The sequence below is a fragment of the Porites lutea genome, chromosome 10 (genome assembly GCF_958299795.1).
Source record: "Porites lutea chromosome 10, jaPorLute2.1, whole genome shotgun sequence".
In the NCBI taxonomy this organism is placed as follows: domain Eukaryota; kingdom Metazoa; phylum Cnidaria; class Anthozoa; order Scleractinia; family Poritidae; genus Porites; species Porites lutea.
This window is the reverse complement of record NC_133210.1, coordinates 12979947-12997939: the sequence shown is the minus strand read 5'-3', so window position 1 is coordinate 12997939 and position 17993 is coordinate 12979947. Positions and strand designations below refer to the sequence as shown.

The following is a 17993-nucleotide window of genomic DNA, read 5'->3' as shown; positions in this document are numbered from 1 at the left end:
GTTATTGATCTGATTGGTCAATTAAGTCATGATGTTATTCGTTGTTGGGCAGTTAAGCCGTGATGTTATTGGAGCCCTTTGAAGACTCGTAAAGTCATTGGCGCATTTCGATCTATCTTTTGTCACAGTTAAACAGTCATTTGTTGTTTAGTCAAATTGTTGGTTGTCCAGTTATTGTCTTGTAGTTAGTTTTGCTTGAGTCTGTCAATAAGTTGTTTGTATGCATGGTGCTGGAAACTGTTGACAGACTATTACTTGGTGGCATTTGTTCTAAGTTAGTAAACCAACTTTCTAAAGTGAGTTGTTGATAGATTTGTCTGTAGAATACATAATACATGTGGCATAGTCCCAGTCAATTTGAAAAAACTTGACTGCTCACAGAGAAAATGATTTGTGCAAAATTGGCTGGAACACTTAAAACAAAAAACTAAGGACTCAAACCTTTTCTCTGTTGCTTGAATCCAGCTCCATCTCAAGACGCTGAACTTCTTTTTGGACTGATGCAAGAACAGCTTGGCTGTCCTGAAAAATAACCATATCCATTTAGTGATTTCACTTCTCGAGTCTTCCAGTGCACTCTGGAAGTAATACTGCTATGCAATATATTGATGGTACTTGTACTGCAGCCCCCTGCAAAAAAAAAACTACAAAACTCCATAATTTGACTTACCTTCACTGTCTGCATTTCTTGCTTAAGTTTTTCCTGATTTCAGTAAAAATTTAAAGACATAATTAATCAACTTTCATGGGCATACTCTGATGAAGACATCATGCAATGAATTCATGAACAGGTCAGAAATTTTGAGAAAAGCTTTGTAATAGGATCCCAGGGGGCGGTGGGGTACTCCAGATTTCAAGTGACAGGGATGATTGAATGGGGGCAAAATCAAAACCCCAAAAAATCCCTGTACCAAACTTTAACTTCAAAACAATCTCATGCTGAATTTCTGAGCCATAAAAACTTCCAGAGGAACTACGCGACCCAAATCTTCAGATTGTTTTGAATACCCCAAAAAATCCCTACTTCAATCAAGCTACCCAAAAAAATACTTGCCAAAAATGAAAATGTTCCTACCCAAAAATTTCCCACAGATCGAAAAATTCAAACCCCCCAAAAATCCTTCAATCATCCCTGTCACTTGAAATTCGGAGTACTTCCCTGGGAATAGGATAGCTAACGTTAATTCTTGAGCACATTTCTTACACCAGTTGTGAATCAGTGAATAAATAAGATATCATGATCATTTAACACTCTCATTTTTATACTAGTTTAAAACATTAACTGTCTGTAGTGAATAGCTAGTCTAGTAGTACAAAATAATAATACTTCTATAAATTAATAGTATTTAAATATGTCCATCAGTATTATTACCCCTTCCCTTGCTAATGACTTTTCATGTTCAGCTTCAAGGCTTCTTATTCTCGACTCTTGTTCTTCAATAAGGTTTGTTTGCTGAATAATACAATTAAAACATTAATTTTTAATACTCCGACTCTCAAGTACCAATTGATCTGTATTATTCTCCTCCAAAAAAAAAAAAATGAAAAAGAAAATGTTTTACTGAAATTTACAGTTACCAAAAATGGGCACCATCTTGTGTTGTCAGGAAGTGCTAAGTTTGATGGTGCTTCATAATTATGCATTTCATGGCAGCCACTGGGCTTAATTTAGCATCTGGATCTTGCATTTCCCCACCCGAACCCCTTTGTTTTCCACTGATTGGTCACTGTGACAAGTGCCTATCTGTTGGTGAGGGGGCTGATCATGGCAGGGAGGCACAGAATTTTAAATATACTAGCCATGGCGCGAAAATCCGTATACTACTAACTCTCCTGTAGGGGTCACCAAATCTCCTGGATAAAATAGACTTTTCCCCTTTTTGTGCTTTAGCACATTTTTATTGTCAAAACTCGAATTTTTTATCTTAACAGGATGGTTTCTGGGGCATCTTTGCATGTCTTTAGTCATGGGCAAAGATTATTCAGGGTGTTCATTAGGCATCGGAGATCGCACAATTCTCCGTTTACTACAACGAATTCCCCGGCTAATTAACAAGTACTCCTCGAGCCCAAATGGGCTCTGAGTCAACAGCCCATGAAGCCGAAGGCCGAATGGGCTGTTGACTCAGGGGCCATGAGGGCGAGAGGAATAATTGTTTTAGTAAAATCCAACTAGTTGGTCAAAAATATCGAGAATAAAAAAAATTTAGCTATTAAAGCTTAAACTTTAATCCTTTTTTTGCTGCTAAAAAGCTGGCGCTTTTCGTTACTAGAGGGCTATAACATATAGCCTAGTAGCAGCTCAACCAATCAGAATGCAGCACTGATAATAGACCACTAGTTGGATTTTACTAATGTGTGATAGCCTGTGACTATTAATTTTTATATTCACACATGTAGCCTGTGTACAGGGAAGGGGCGGCTGTACACAGGCTACACATGGAGCCTCTTTCACAATATTCTGCTATAAGTTACACCTTTCTCCTGCTACTAGAATTCTTAGTGAAAACCCTGTTATTTCACCATTATAGTGATGGAAAAGAAATTTGTTAGTATGGGGTTCATGTAAGATTTCATATAATGTCCTAACCCACTTGGGGGCTGGGTGGGGGGGGCGGGGGAGGGGGGGGGGGTGTAGTGTAAGAGAGAGAGTCTCCAGATTTTAGATCTCCAGAGGTTGGCATCTTTGTGAATCTGCATTTGTAAAGTCAAAGTTAGATAATTGTAATTCTCTCCTGTCTGGTCCTTCACAAAATCAGGTTCAAATTGCAGTATGTTCAGAACTCTGCTGCATGCCTTCCTAACAGGTACTAGGAAATAATATATGACAGCATTACAGTCAAATTAAGAGAGAGCTGCATGGCCTTCTGGAGGCCGAGCAAATTGATTTTAAAATTCTACTTAATTTGACATTTAACTTGTTAAATGATATGGCACCTATTTATTCATGCAAACCTCTAACGTTGTATATTCCCTCTATCACATTGTGATCTTCAAGTAAATCGAGGGTTTTCATTAAGAATTCTAAAGGCAGGAGAAATGTGTAACGTTACAGGAGAATATTTTAAAAGAGGCTCCACATCTGATTAACAAAAAAAGTCATAGGCTACTAAACATTAGCCGGAGAATTCTGCATAGTAAATAGAGAATTCTCCGATCTCTGATGCCTAATAAAAACCCTGAAATCTTTGCTTGAAATTCCTCGATGCAATCTTAACATGTATGGTACCTCTTTCAAGGCTTCCTCAGCCTCTGCATACTTCTCTTCCAGTTCCGCTTTCTCTTTCATAATTTCGTCTCTTTGTTTTTCTATCTGTCCAACTGTTTCTTTTTCTTTTGATAGACTTTCCAGTAACTTGGTTCTTTCCTCTTTTTGTTGCTTGAGCTGAAATCAATGACCACAAACTGTTTGAAGTTTTTTTGTATATAATCTATAATAATATTGATTGGGTGGGACAATCCAATTATTTTCAATGATCAATTATGAAATCTCAGCCAGTTCCCAACAATACTCCAAGTAGTTCTTGTACGTGCAACCAACAAGAATAAGGTTGGTAAAAGTAGTGTGAGATGGAAACTGAGTGTTTTGTTCTTAATTATCTAAGAAGACCAGGAAGTTACAGACAGGGAAAGCACATTATTCGCAGTTTTTTTTAAGACTAAGTATTGGACTGGCTCAAAATTAAACCCTAGTCCGGTCTACAACTTCAAAGTCTGGTACCCAATGCAACCAACTACTAAAGTCAACCATAATAAATACCACAGCTTGTCAAAACATAATTGTCAAAAAATTGAAAAAATTGTCACGAGAATATACCTGCATCTGTTTTTCTTTTTCAGCTCTTGCAGCTTTTTCTTGCTCTTTTGTTAAAGCTTCCACAGCTTGAGCTAACTCTTTTTCAAACTGTAATAACATCTGAAAAATAATCCAAGAGTGACGACATGATTTGGATCACAAGCCTGCAAAGTTTCCAAAGTGAGTGTGCTCACCTGATAATCTCTCTTCACCAGTACTAGGGCTGTATCTGGTCACTACCAGAGAAAGTACACTCTAAGGGGTGTCACGTCTTAATTCACCTCTCATTTAACTAACACACTAAAAGTTTATTTTTGAAGCTTTACATGTTAACGGTGGTCTTCACAGCTCCAAAGTTTTGAGAGTTATTATATGGTGTCACTGAAGGTAAACCTCAGCTTTGGATGCATGGATGAGATCTTGTACTTTTATGAGATTTATTATGAAAACTGTATTTTTCGTGGCACCAATACATTAATGTACACTGGTAATTTATGAAAAAGTCTTTGAAGACTCTCTTGCTTCGGCTTATTTCAAAACAATATTTTCAAGTATTATTTAGTGAGCCAAAATTAATGGAGATTTTCCTCACACTTTATATGACAAAATACAAATTAAAATAGTTAAAATAATTATAACAGCAATTTGCAGCAAGCCATGGAAAAAGTACAGGCCACATTTTCCCTTGCCTCTGCTAATTACCTCTTGTTGTCTCTGCTGTGACTGTTCAGCATTTTCCCTTTCAACTTTTAGCTGGTTTATAATGGTGACCTTCTCTCCCTCATGTTTCTTCCATCCTTCAACAACTTTGGCTAATGTCTGGTGCAAAGGTTAAAAATATTGTTTATTTTCAGAATCAATTCATATATATGTTACTTTACGTGTACAAACAAGCTGTGTGGAAAGCAGGAAAAAATCAGTCCAAAATCATAATATGGGAAAGGTGTCAGTTAGCTAGTGACTGCCAAAGAGCCTGAACCTTCCCACTCTACAAATGAATGACAATAGGTTAACTATTACAGAGTTGAGTCCAGGATTTACGAATATGCCAAATTTGGTACAATTTAGGTCATAAAGTTTGAAGCTACCTTGTCAAGCTGTTCAATCATGACATCCTTTTTTTGTTCTGCAGATACAGCGACTGCTAACTGCTGCTGAACTTCTAGCAACTGAAAATATTACATAATATTATACTGAATAATTTTTCGAGAAATATCTAAGCATCACAATCCAAGGAGCTACATGTACTAAACAGTGAGATACATTTGTGTATGCCCTAACTCCTCATCGTGGTTTATGACAACAAATTTGAGAAAATAGAGACAGTTAACTTACTTTTCCATGCAGCTCTTGAATTTGTTGCTCACAATGCTAGTACAATGCAAAATACATGTCATTTAGTTTATTTAATACCAAATGTACAAAAGGGTACAAGGGTATATTCATGTGATTTACTTCCCATGGACATTGAGAAGGAAAAATAACTCTGTAAGTCCTTTCTTGATTCTCTTCAAGGTTGTCAAAAGTAGCTGGCTTCCAGCGAATATCACCGCCTATTTGGTTAGTATCGGCCGGCTACTCTGCTTGGCATTTCTTTACGGATGGCGTTTTTTTTTTAAATATCACTGGACTGGCCGCTTACTTTGACAACTCAGCCATCTACTTCAAAACTTTCTGACAACCCTGTCTCTTGGTGAAAATAATGATTATGTAAAGACAAGAAAAGCAGAAAATTATCTTGGTCAACCTGCAAGCTAAGGCAACTCTTAATGTTCACCCCTTTTTGACTCCAAAAATATGGTATCATGACCAATAATTATTGAGGGTGTTCATTTATTGAGGGTGTTCATTGGGCAGAATTTTCCGGCTAATGTTCGGTAGCCTATGACTAAGTTTTACTTAGATGCAGAGCATCTTTCAAAATATTCTCCTGTAACATTGCACCTTTCTCCTGCTAGTGGAATTCTTAATGAAAACTCTGTCAGTGAGAGTCTAGTTGTCATTTTTCTGAGCTCAGAACATGTATTTCAATGAATTGTTCCTACCTTTCTTCTGAATCTTTCCCTCTCTACTTGATCTTTCAAAAGTGAATTTTCAGACAGAAGTGTTTTGTCATTTGTAACTTTTCCGCTAGAAATTCCTTTCAGCCTTTTATCCCCAGAAAATGAGACCATGTGTTTTCCTGATTGGTCATGAGATGGGAGGACTTGTTGACCATTTTGAAAATGGACCTAAAAACCAATAAAATGTATTTTTATGAAAAAGGGTTAATTTCTGGAATAATAATTATCAAAGCTTATAAAATACATTTGTAAGGTTGCTTTGACTTGAAACTACAGTGTTTTTTGGTCGTATTAATAATTATTATATCCAGTCATGTTAAGTTCCTGATCAGTTGAGTCAGGTCTGACAGATGAAAGCATTTTCAATTGGCCCTTGGGTCAGAAAACTCTTGGAGTCAGCAGGGGGTTAGGGGCGGGGGGTGAGAGAGTGGTCAAAGAAGAAGAAAAACGTGATATGGAATGCAGTAAAAGTAGCATCATTTCAATCGTTATGAATTTTGTCCACATATACATGTAAAACAAGAGCGCTCTTGTTTCCTTCATATTCAGACTTGAATTTGTGAGAGTGATTCATATGAAGAAGTGACTCTGTCAGAACAATGTTCGTTGAAGGAACAGTACTCTACAAGCAGAGGTTTCTACACCGGACGCCACAAATCATAGTTTAGCATCGCGAGAAGAAACCAGTCCTCGCAGTTTGGGTGAACAAATAAAGGTTTCATGAATAACTCTAGGCAACTACACTGTATAAACCAAATGAAAATTCATATACATTGTGTTTGGCAGCTTATACACTGTACTTGAGCCAACCATCATGAATGAGTCTTCTCCATTCTTTATTTACTAGATAATGGACTGGCCCTGGTTGCTCAAATTTTGGATAGCACTATCCACCTGCCCCCAGTTCAGGGTGCAAAGAAAATCATTTTTACAGCTTGCCATTCGGGCAAGCTGAAGCTAGCATTTACTAGCCCAGTCGTTATTTCAACTAGCCCCAAAAACTTTTTGTTCTTCTGTTATTCAAATTCCTCATAAAACATCACTTGCCTGTCGGGCAAGTTAGAAACAGAATTCACTAGCCAGATAGTAAAATCCACTAGCCCCGGGGTATCGGACAGTACTTTCTTTGCACGCTGCCAGTTGTTTGAAAGGTGGATAGCGCTATCCACTGAATAAAGGATAGCGCAATAATTGGTTTTCTTAATACTTATCCTCTGGATAGCAATTTATCCGGTGGATAGCGTTATCCAACTTTTGAACAACCGATAAATCACTATTCAGTAGATAAGTATTAGGGAAACTGTTTGTGTTATTCACTGGATACTGCTATCCACCTTTTTAAAGAACTGGGACCTGATGAACTATTTTGAGAATTTTGAGGTCAATCATTTTTGTTAGACTGTAGAATAAAAAAATCTAACATACCTGTAGCTCTGAAAGTGGTGAAGAATTTGGCAGCAGTCTATGCAACAAAGCTGTGGTGTCCACACTAACAACAGATTCTTTCTCCCCGTCATTGTCTTGGGTTTCATAATCTGTAAAATATGAAAATGCTTTACTTCAAAGCAAAAAGTTGAAATCTAATTTCTCAAGCCCAACAAGGGCAGGGTAGTGTGCAAGTATCATGAAATCATCACATAAAATTTTTATGTGTAACAAATAAAGATGCCTTGACTGTGCTCTGTTCTGTTGTTAAGCACACAGGAAGCAGCTGGAACATGAAAGTAGTGTAGGAGGAAGCACAGAACACAGATGATTGTTTCTCCCTATTTGTCGAGTATGGAGGAAGGGTGGAGAAGAAAATGGCTGAAAGAAACCTTGTGGCACTGGCACCACTGAATACACATGAAGGATGTAGTGAAATACTGGGCATGCCCATGTCGAACAACTGTGGATCTCTAGCACTGAGAGCTCTCTTAGTTTTTAACTCCTTTAAATTGCATTTAAGTACATTAATATTTATAATAATAATAAATACTAATAATATCATTTCAAATTCTATTAAAACTTTTCTTAGTTTTCAAGGATTCACCCCCAATAATATATAGTAATTATAATTTATAATGGCTATCCACTCCTTAATTCACCTGTAGTTGTGGTACTTGGTGCATGATCATAATCTCCCTGATCTGAGAACCCTTTGCAGTTTTGCAGCATCATGTGAAGGTGTCCCCTAACTTGCTCCATCTCCTGGATATCTGCATTTGTGATGCTGCTAAAGTCAAGTCCTTGCTGTAAACAACAATGACCTCATTAGCTGGATTTAGGGAATGGAAGAGCCCCATCAAGGGTACTCATGTGTTACAATGGTGGTGGTGTTCAGAAAATTTGTAGAATGCCCCTAATAAAGGTATCAGACACTCACTTTATGGGGTTCAGGCCTTGAAATTAATTTCAACTTTCGACAGGCAGACCACCCTCTGCTCGTGTGGCCATTGTTGTGCTACTGTTGTCTTTAGTACTCAATAGAAGAAATACAGACGAACATTACGGCAGCTGCATTTTATTCCAAAATACAGATTTAAACTGAAATACAGAATATTAGTAGTAAAAACATGACAGATAACTAAGTCAACATTTCGCTTGAAGATTTCGGTTCAAATCTGTATTTTGGAGTAAATTGTAGCTGCCGTAATGTTCAACTGTATTTGTTCTATTGAGTACAAAAGACTGATGCTCAAATTTTTTAAAAACAACAACAGCCACACAAACAGAGGTTGGTCTGCCTGTGGTACCACAAAATCAGTTGAGAAGCCAACAGCTCTAAATTTTAGGATCAACACCTGGAAGGTACTGCAACAGCTCTGATTATGACAATCCTTTTAGATTAAAGCACCCCATATTAGCAGCACCAATCCAAAAAATGATAAAGGAGAAAGGAGGATTGCTATAGGACCCCCCAAGTACAGCACTGATGATCGAGGGGAGTTCTCCCTTTCCCTATGACACATTTTGAATTCAGTCAATGCACCTGACGATAAAAATTAATAATGACCCCCTGCAACCTCAAAAAAATTCTTGCTTGATTGTTTGATTCTAGACATGTGCATGCCTCAGCTTATTGCACCAGTAACAATGTGAATACCATGTTTAATACCAATACATATAACAACATGACCAAGTAAAAAGGGGTTTATATTTTTTTAAGTGTGTAGCTTATATAAAGGGATGTTATTAAGATTTCGAGTTGCCGGGTAAATACAACAAGTAGACGGGGAATCAAACAGCTAGAGGTTTCTTTTGGTTCTATTTTCCTATACAACTAGCTGGGGGCCACATTCATAATAGCCGGGGAAAATTCGCGGCCGCTGGCTCATAATGACAGCCCTGTATATATGTCTTACAAATGTAAAATGTTCTGCAAATGGCAATATAAGGCCCAGTTCATATGTTGTGCTTCTGCCTTGCCAAACGTAATTGAAGAATTCAGTTTGACAAAAGCACGGCAGAAGCAAGACATCTGAATCAAAGTTTGATTCGGCAGAGCAATTAAATACCACAAGGTCTGCTATGCTACACAACTCTGGCATAGCGGCGATTCCAATGTTGTGCTTATACCATGTCAAATTAAATTCATAAATTTTGGAAATGTGTTTTCTGGAATGTATATTTTTTGTGCCATTTAGAGCTGACTTAATACTACATCTACAATTGAGTTCAACTCTGGCACAGTGTCTGAATTGAAGTTGTGCTTCTGTTGAATACAATAATTGAGATCAGCATGGTAGAAGCACAACGTTTGAACTGGGTCTATTAAATAATAATAGAAATGAAACACTCTAAATGGAATATTCTTACCAATGGTTCATGGCCCTTCATGGATGATGACCCTCCACTACCTATCTGAGGAGGGGGTGAAATATCAGGAGTCACAGGATTAAACAAGCGGACATGTTGAGTCTTGACATCATCTGCCACTGACATGGTCTGCGTCACACTGGTATTGTATGGTAGGGAGGATGGTGTAGACTGAGGGCTGTAGTCCATTTTGGACATCAAGTAGAAGAATCTGAGTTATAGCTACCAAGGAAAGGAAACGTTTACTACTACGCACAGTAAAACCCCGCCTTACGGCCATCTCGGTAGTATGGTCACCTCGTTAAATATATGGCCAAAGTTTTTTGGCCCATTGGTGATCGTATTAACGGGGTTCCACTGTACATGAAAATATTTAACACAGGATAATGGCATCATAGGAATGTTGTACATGTTTCATAGACCTAAAATCGGACCAGCTGCTGGGAAAAAACGTCCAGATCTCAAGCAGAAAGTTGAAAAAATTTATTTTCGTGACGAAAAGAAATATTGAAGATGGATGCAGTTACCAGTATGAGTGGAATTAGTGCAATATAAACTGAACTACATGATCATACATAATAAGAGTAATCTTATCATACAGATTGAAATATAACATGTCAATATCTTGAAGTTCTTTTCAAATTACTAGATTTTCCGCTACAAACGCAAAATAAAAAGAAACATCACTTCAATGACAGTGATGACCGTAGAAACTTGCATGATGCATGTTTTCTACCTTGTGACTTTCATGAATCGCATCTGTGGACATAGCATGTGAAATGAAACCATCGATCTTCCTCCCGTAGAGCACGATCCTGAGGGAGTTTTCTAAGGTCGTTAAAGAACCGCAGGAAATTTCAAGATCCTTTGAAAGAAGTTCAGATTAATATAATCAATTGCCTAGCGTGACGCGACGCCATGTTTTGTGATCGACTTAAACTATCTTGAAGATTGAATGAAAGTAGAATTACGACTTACATAAATGAAAGGCATAAGGATGTCGATGTCTTATCTTTCTTATCTTTTATATCCAAAAGAACACAGGAAAAGTCGTTGAAAACTTGTCAGCTACAAAACAGTACGACCGTTGTGAAATGCAAACAAACATAAGATCAGAAAATGTGACACTAGTACCAGTCTCTGCATGCGCGACTGTCATGCAAAGCTTCACAGGGAGGGGGTAAGTTAGAGAAAAATTTTGCTAAAAAAGATTTTTTTGCCTGTTTTAAAATAGTCTTTGGGAAAACAAATAAACAGAAAATATAAAAATTGTAAATTTAGACTTAATTTCAAAAACATTTATGATGATTATTTCAAGTTTGATATAGATAAAACAAAACCTTGATTACCCCACCTCGCTTATAAACTATTTTAATTTGTTTTGGCGGGAGTTTTTCCGACACTTCGAAGCTGCCATTTTGTAAGCAAGTTTGTAATTGCCTGGTGTATTTTTCAACAGTGTGAGTACAAGATGGACCAAAATACTACCCAAATGTCTAGAGAATATGAATATGAAATTCAGTTTTTTGGATTCACTCCAGATTCATTCGTAAATGGAGGTAAGACTGAGTTCTAATGTCATCTTGTTTAGAAAGCTAATCAACTTAACTCAGCTGAGATAGTTTTTGTGTCCACAGAACTTTTCCTTTTTGTGTATTACTTCCTCAGTTTATAATGCTGTTAATGACTATGTGGTTGACTGCTTTCAAGAACTTGAAAATCTTGTCAAAAGCGAGGTAGGTCTTAACACTGAGTTTATTTGAATCTATAGTCTGTATGCTTTGACACTTTACAGCACTCACTTTTGAACTTCGTCCTAAATAGATAGTGGATAGTGGGCAAGGGCCTGTTTGGAGTGGGGTAGAGACAAGAAAAGTTAAAAAAGTTCAAATTTCAAGTAATCCGTATCGCAGGCTTAGATGTTTTCCGTATAATAACAGTTTAGCTTGTTTGTTTAAGTTTAAGTTTAATAATTCTTTTTACCAATGTACAAAATAAAAATATATATACATATAAAAAAGTACAATAGGTAAAGGAAAGCAATAGGGGGAAACTGAATTCCCATAAAAAAACTGCCCTCCAAAACGAAAAGATAAAACAATTAAGAATAGAAAACTAATACATAACTATACATCATGTGATACTAAGAGAAAAAAACAAAACAAAAACAAACAAACAAACAAACAAAAAAAAAAAACAAAATTTAGTTGTTTTGTTTTTGTTTTTTTTCTCCCTTTCCCCTTCCCCTTTTCGTTAATAAACTACTTAGATATTAAATAAAATACTAATACTTAGATAAAATACTAATACTTAGATATTAAATAAAAAAGAAAATCCAGATTCAGTAGGGAATAGTAAAGATATGACTATTTACAAAGATAATTAAGTAATAAAGTTTTAAAAGAGTTCAAGCTGGAAGCAGACATAACGGAGTTTGGTAAAGAGTTCCAGTCATTAACATAACGATTAAAAAATGAAAATTTAAAATAGTTTGTCCTTGCTGCTCTAGGCCTGATTTTAAAGTCATGGTTTCTTCTAGTTCTTGTCGGTCCAGTCAGATCCACGTATGCGGTGTAATCAATATCAGAATAGCCAAGAATTATCTTGTAAAGTTGAACCAGGCAAAGGTATTTTCTTCTTAGCTCCAATGTTGACCAGTTTAGTTCAGTGAGCCTTTCAGTGTAAGAATTATGAGATCCACATATCAATTGAGTAGCACGACGCTGAATGGATTCAATACTGTGTATGTGTTTAACCAAATATGGATTCCACACTGGGCAGGCATATTCCAGAATAGGACGAACTAAAGCGATAAAAGCTGTTTTGATTGGCACAGGATCCTTAGACCCAAATGTTCTCCTTATTAGACCCAATACTCGATTTGCCTTACCAACAATGTAATTGATATGAGCTTCCCACCTTAAAGAAAATTCAATCCAAATGCCCAAGTGCTTATGTTTATCAACAGCCGACAGATTATTCTCATTTAACACATACTGATGAACTAAAGGACAATTGGACTTGGTAACATGTAGAGCCTTGCACTTTTCCGACTTCAGCTTGACCTTCCACAAGTCACACCATGAGGCGGCAGACAAGAGGTCATCTTGAAACTCGACACAATCATCTACAGATGCGATCTTACGATAGAGTACACTGTCATCAGCAAAAAGCTCTATGCTACAGCTTACACTTAGGGGGAAGTCATTTATATACAGCAGGAAAAGAAGTGGCCCTAATATACTCCCTTGAGGAACACCAGAGGACACCTCCATCCATTCTGATGAATGACCTCCAATAATGACTCTTTGTGTACGGTCTGACAGATAGTCATGAAACCAGGAAAACAAATGACCCCGAATGCCATAACACTGCAACTTATAAAGCAAGTGATGGTGAGAAACCTTGTCAAAGGCTTTTGCAAAGTCCAGAAAGATCACGTCGACTGAGTCACCTTTCTCAAGAGAACTGTACCATGAGTGTAGCAGCTGAAGAAGTTGAGTGACACATGAACGAGCTTCTCTAAAACCATGCTGGCTCTCACTCAGCAGCCCATGATGTGTTAAGAACTTCATAATATGTTTATGGATGATACGCTCCAAACACTTCCCTAAAATACTTGTTGAAGTGAAAGCAAGAATCTGACATATGGGATACCCCCACCCCTGCCCACCACCAAGGGTCAACAAAACCTGAATCGTAACCTTGTAATAGGCGCCGGTAATTATCCCATAACAGGCTGTGTGAGGGGAACATGAGTTCTCGAGATTTCTTCCCTCGCCCTGAAAAAAGTTGGCACTTACTACGGATGCTACCTGGATTGGACCAGATTGGATCAACCTACCTCTGTGATTCACTAAACAACAAAATTTAGGGATAGGGTTACAGGGGTTGAACCGACCCAGTCCAATGCATGTAGTGTCCTCCTCTTTCACCCCCCACCCCCACCTCTTTACAGCTGTTCACCCCAGTCCAGTTGAATACCAACCGCGAGCGTCTGATTTATGTGATTATTTAAGTTGAAAACTATTACTTTCTTCACAGCCATCACTGTCTGGAAATGTTAATCAAGAACAACTTCATGAGGTATGATTCACTACAAAATATTAAAGGCAGCAACCGCTTCAGCAAAGACCAACAACATTTTTGGTCTAATGATGGAGCCAGTAATTTTTTGAAGGTTTTCAGCCCTAAAAATTCCTGGGTTGCCATAGCCTCCAATTACAGACATATTTCCCGTCGTCACTTCTCTCCACCCTTTTTGGGTGGTGAGAAGCTACAACCGGAAATACGTCTGCGTTCGCAGGCTAAGGATGCCACCTAGGTGTTCACAAAGGCTTCCCATCAGATTGCTATTGTATCATTGCCCATACAGATCTGAATATTGCTAAAAAATAATAATAATATTGATAACAATGAAATTACTGTAATTCTGTATTTCACCTAGGAAAGTGATAAAATGGCTAATAATTTCTACAAGAGCATAGATGAGGCTTTTGACAGATTTGAGGTAGGAAACAAAGGAATGGTTTATCATAACGTTGCTAACAGTGTTTGAATACCTGTACATGTAACTATAGTGTTGTTTAAATATAATATTATTTATTATAATTTGTTGATTTGTTTTTCACAGATCTATGTAAAGAAAAACATTTTAAAAATTCCTCCTCATGTTCTCTTACCTGAAGATAAGGTAAAAAAAATGACTATTTCCCATCAGGTTAATTACCATCTGAAGGCCCAATGTGATTTTGTCATTAATTTTGTCACTTAATTTTATATAAAGACACTTATTATTTAGGAGGTTGCAAGTATGTGCATAAAATCCTATGGTGCTACCATTAGAGTGAAACCTTGATTTGGTAGTATTTTCACATGGTACTATCCTAGTATGTTCTAACTGTAAAGTGTGAAGATAACATCCTATGGTGTGACTGTTTTGGATCAAAGAAAAGCACTTGTAAAGACTGTTTTGTATTTAACAACTAAGAACTGATTTTACATTTGGACATACACTCCTTATTTTGTTGATTATTAGATTATTAATTTTATTGACTATTAGACAAGTAATATTGTAGTTAGGTGTCCCCAATTAGTGTACATTGTATGCTAGCGACCTTGACACCATAATAAAATTGTTACTCACTTACTTGCTTCCAGTTTTTATCTTTCTTTGTTTTTTACCCATTAATGTACATTAGAACTTAGCAAGATAACTTTAAAGCCAAGGATTTCTTTAAAACACAGCTACTATGTTAAATTTATTATATGAAGTAGTTGAAAAACTGTTCATTGGTCTGGTCAGGTGCACCATGATAAACTATATACAGTGGAAGATGAGAAAAAGGTTGACAAGGAGATTGAAGAACTGGAAAGAAAAATCAAAGCAGTAAGTACAGGTGTCACGGAAAGTATTAGAGTTTGGACCTTGTAATGTTCTTAGCCTGAGAAAACAGCCAACATTTTGAAATGCCACCACCGTTTTCCCTGGAAAACAACATCTGAGGAAGGAGCGCAGAAATTCCACTCTAATGACGTGTCACTACCCAGATCTGGGTAGTGCTTGGTCATGCAACATCTTTGCTTCAACCAAATTGTTTGAAGCAAAGTTCCCACATTGCACGACCAATCGGAAGCTCTGCCCAGATCTGGGTAGTGACACATCTTCATTTTGGAATTTCTCTACACTTGGGAAACCAGTGGTGTCGGCAAAGGTCAGCTATTTTCTCAGGCTTCGTTAACTTTCTGCATTTTTTTGTGGTCGGGGGGAGGGGGGATAAGAGGAGTACTTAAGTTAAGTTTAGTGTAGCAGTTGCCACCAAAGGGGAGTAGCTACCTGTACACCAGTACATGCATCTGAAAAATGTGTTGAACAAAAATAGAAAAACAAGGCAAGTGAACAGAAGTTAAAAATGGCGCAACTGCCCTTTACGTAACTCAAAATGCATTGTTTTTTCCCTTATTTTGTCACACGTGGAAGCCATAACTAGTACCTGAAAAATATGGTCCTGAGACTAAAGGAGATTTTTACCTCACCAGATTTAAAAAATGGAAATGTAATCAAGTCACACACATGAAAACAATTGGGGAAACAGTGTGGGATTGATTTGGAAAACTGTGCATACCTCCAGAAAATTTTTTAGCCCAACCCCTGCCACTTTGTCATTAACCTTTAAGTCCCAATAGTGACCAACAGCAATTTTCTCCTAACAATACCCATAGATTGTCAAGAGATAAGGTTGTGAGAATATAAAAAATGATCATGAAAGAGAAAATGCCGTGATGTTTTGTTAAATTCTCTCAACTGATTCTTAAAGGAAATGTATGGAGATCAGGTTAGAGAATTTGTATGTGGATACTTGGGCTTAAAGGGTTAAGCCAACAACAACAAAAAAAAGTGTCTATTTTTTAGCCAAATTACTTTGGTTGTCAAGAGGTGGTTGAAACGTCGTGTTCCACTGCATTTCACAAGTTAGAAAGTAGCAACCTTCTCAATATGAGTGCTGTGCATTAATAGAAATAAAAATTGATATTTTGTTTGCCAGTTAACTGATCACCACTTCTAATTTATAATAACAGGCCAAGTACGTAAATACAGCACTGAAACAGGAAGTAAAAGATTTGGATGATGCACAAGAACAGGTGAATAATGTTGGATGTTGGGTGTGAGCACAAAAAATTACCAAGTTCTGGGCCCTGTTCCTCGAAGGATAGTTAACTTTAACCCAGGATTAAGCCAGGTTATCTTGTCTAAGGACATGTAACTCGAGCTTATAAAATACTGACATTGACCCTTTACTCCGAGATACAGTCATGATACACAAAATGTTACTCTAAGCAATACATAGGAAGGTAAAACACAAAATCGGAACAAAATTTTAATCCTAAATTAGCACTAATCGGCCTCTAAGGAACTGCGCCCCGTTTGTGAAGAGTACTGTTTTTTGAATTTTTTTGTTAATGGACGTTTTTTGAAAACACTTTAGCTTGACAACTTTGGAAAACAGATGGATGTGATACAAAAGGCCTCAGAAGGTACTTGAAGTTCTTGAACAGTTCTTGATCAATATTGTTGCCATTATTCGGTTTTCTCACACAGTCTCAAGATTTTTGTTGACTTTGTCAGATCTACCTGTTGAATTTTATTTTTGTCAGGTCTCAAGGAGAGTCTTGCTGTCACATTTGAAGAAGTAAAGAAAGTTCATGAAATGATATCAGATGGGCTCAGTGCAGGAACGCTTCAAGTTCAGGTATAAAATTGTTCAAATTGGCAAAAAAGTCAGCAAATTCCCAGCTTGGCTGTGGTGAATGAAAAGCTTTGTACTACATGTACTAAAGATATGCTTTTTTTTTTTCACTTTGTGCCCCTCTTTCAGACCTCATCTGATGGAAACTGTCCAAAAGACAGCAAAAAGAAGAAAATAAAACTAGGATGAATGAAGGCATGGCAGCTTAAAGAAAATATTAATTATTTAATACTAATAAGCATCAGGATGACAGTAGTACTACTCTGTAGCTCTGACTTTTAAATAGTCATCCTTTTAAATAGTCATCCTTGAAGACCCAGGAATTATTAGAATTTCCTAATTCTGGTGGACCAGAAAAATCAGAAGTGCAGAATTCAAACACTACAGCATGAGACTACTGAAATTGGTTTGGTATGATAAGGTGCCCAAGGGCTCACCTGTTCCTCTTGCAAACTTTGCAAGTTGCAACGATTTTGCGCACAAATAACCATCCGTTGCTCGTGTTAAGAGCAACACGAGCAACACCAGAACATGCAACACTTAATGTCTTATACTTCAAAGTAATGAATAAGATCAATGAAATGAAGTGAAATACCAGTAGCTCTTTATTAAACAACATTTTCTAACAATAATAATTATATAAACTGTTTTGTGAGAATTTTTCTCATGCGAATTTTGTACAAAGAAACATGCTTGTTTAAATACAAGAATAAACTTATTTTGTTAACTCTTAGGTTGTTTTTATGTTGTAAACATGGTAAAGAGATTCAGGGGAAAAAAAATTCACATTGCATTTAGACTTCACTGGGATGCATATCTTACTAGTCATCACTGTGTAGCTGATAGGATGATATTCCATTAAAATATCAAAAAGTGTCAATGAGGTGAGCCAGCCTGGTTAGCTGCTCTGGCCCACTTTACTGCCTGGCTAAGCCGCTCAGCTCATGCCTTGTTTCCTCATAAAATTTGTAATGTGTTTTTATAAGAAGGTGGGCTGGGCCGCTTTCAGAGATCCTGGCTGGCTGTGGCTGCTTGAACTGAGATTTCATTCAGCAGGCCAGCCTGCCTTCAAAAGAAAACCTTGTTCTG

The 17993-nt window shown here is 37.1% G+C and overlaps 2 protein-coding genes across 2 annotated transcripts in view; one reads left to right on the top strand and one right to left on the bottom strand.

Moving 5' to 3' along the window:
• LOC140950155 (uncharacterized) overlaps positions 1 to 10774 on the bottom strand; it is a 28307-nt gene extending 17533 nt beyond the window's left edge. Inside the window, exons 1-13 of the mRNA XM_073399342.1 lie at positions 10636 to 10774; positions 9658 to 9879; positions 7947 to 8091; positions 7285 to 7394; positions 5842 to 6027; positions 5132 to 5167; positions 4885 to 4965; positions 4499 to 4615; positions 3818 to 3916; positions 3230 to 3385; positions 1373 to 1453; positions 671 to 703; positions 442 to 522 (exon numbers count right to left, since the gene is read on the bottom strand). Of these exons, the coding sequence (XP_073255443.1) occupies positions 442 to 522; positions 671 to 703; positions 1373 to 1453; positions 3230 to 3385; positions 3818 to 3916; positions 4499 to 4615; positions 4885 to 4965; positions 5132 to 5167; positions 5842 to 6027; positions 7285 to 7394; positions 7947 to 8091; positions 9658 to 9855 (1323 nt within the window). The 5' untranslated portion in view covers positions 9856 to 9879; positions 10636 to 10774. The remainder of the gene's footprint in view (positions 1 to 441; positions 523 to 670; positions 704 to 1372; positions 1454 to 3229; positions 3386 to 3817; positions 3917 to 4498; positions 4616 to 4884; positions 4966 to 5131; positions 5168 to 5841; positions 6028 to 7284; positions 7395 to 7946; positions 8092 to 9657; positions 9880 to 10635) is intronic.
• Positions 10775 to 11049: 275 nt separating this feature from the next.
• LOC140950097 (protein MIS12 homolog) lies at positions 11050 to 17364 on the top strand. Its single transcript, XM_073399275.1, has 10 exons — positions 11050 to 11216; positions 11326 to 11393; positions 13702 to 13743; positions 14105 to 14167; positions 14291 to 14350; positions 14963 to 15046; positions 16237 to 16299; positions 16644 to 16692; positions 16813 to 16907; positions 17034 to 17364. Exons 1-10 carry the CDS (start codon positions 11129 to 11131, stop codon positions 17091 to 17093), a joined length of 672 nt encoding a protein of 223 aa, XP_073255376.1. The 5' UTR covers positions 11050 to 11128; the 3' UTR covers positions 17094 to 17364.
• Positions 17365 to 17993: the final 629 nt, after the last annotated feature.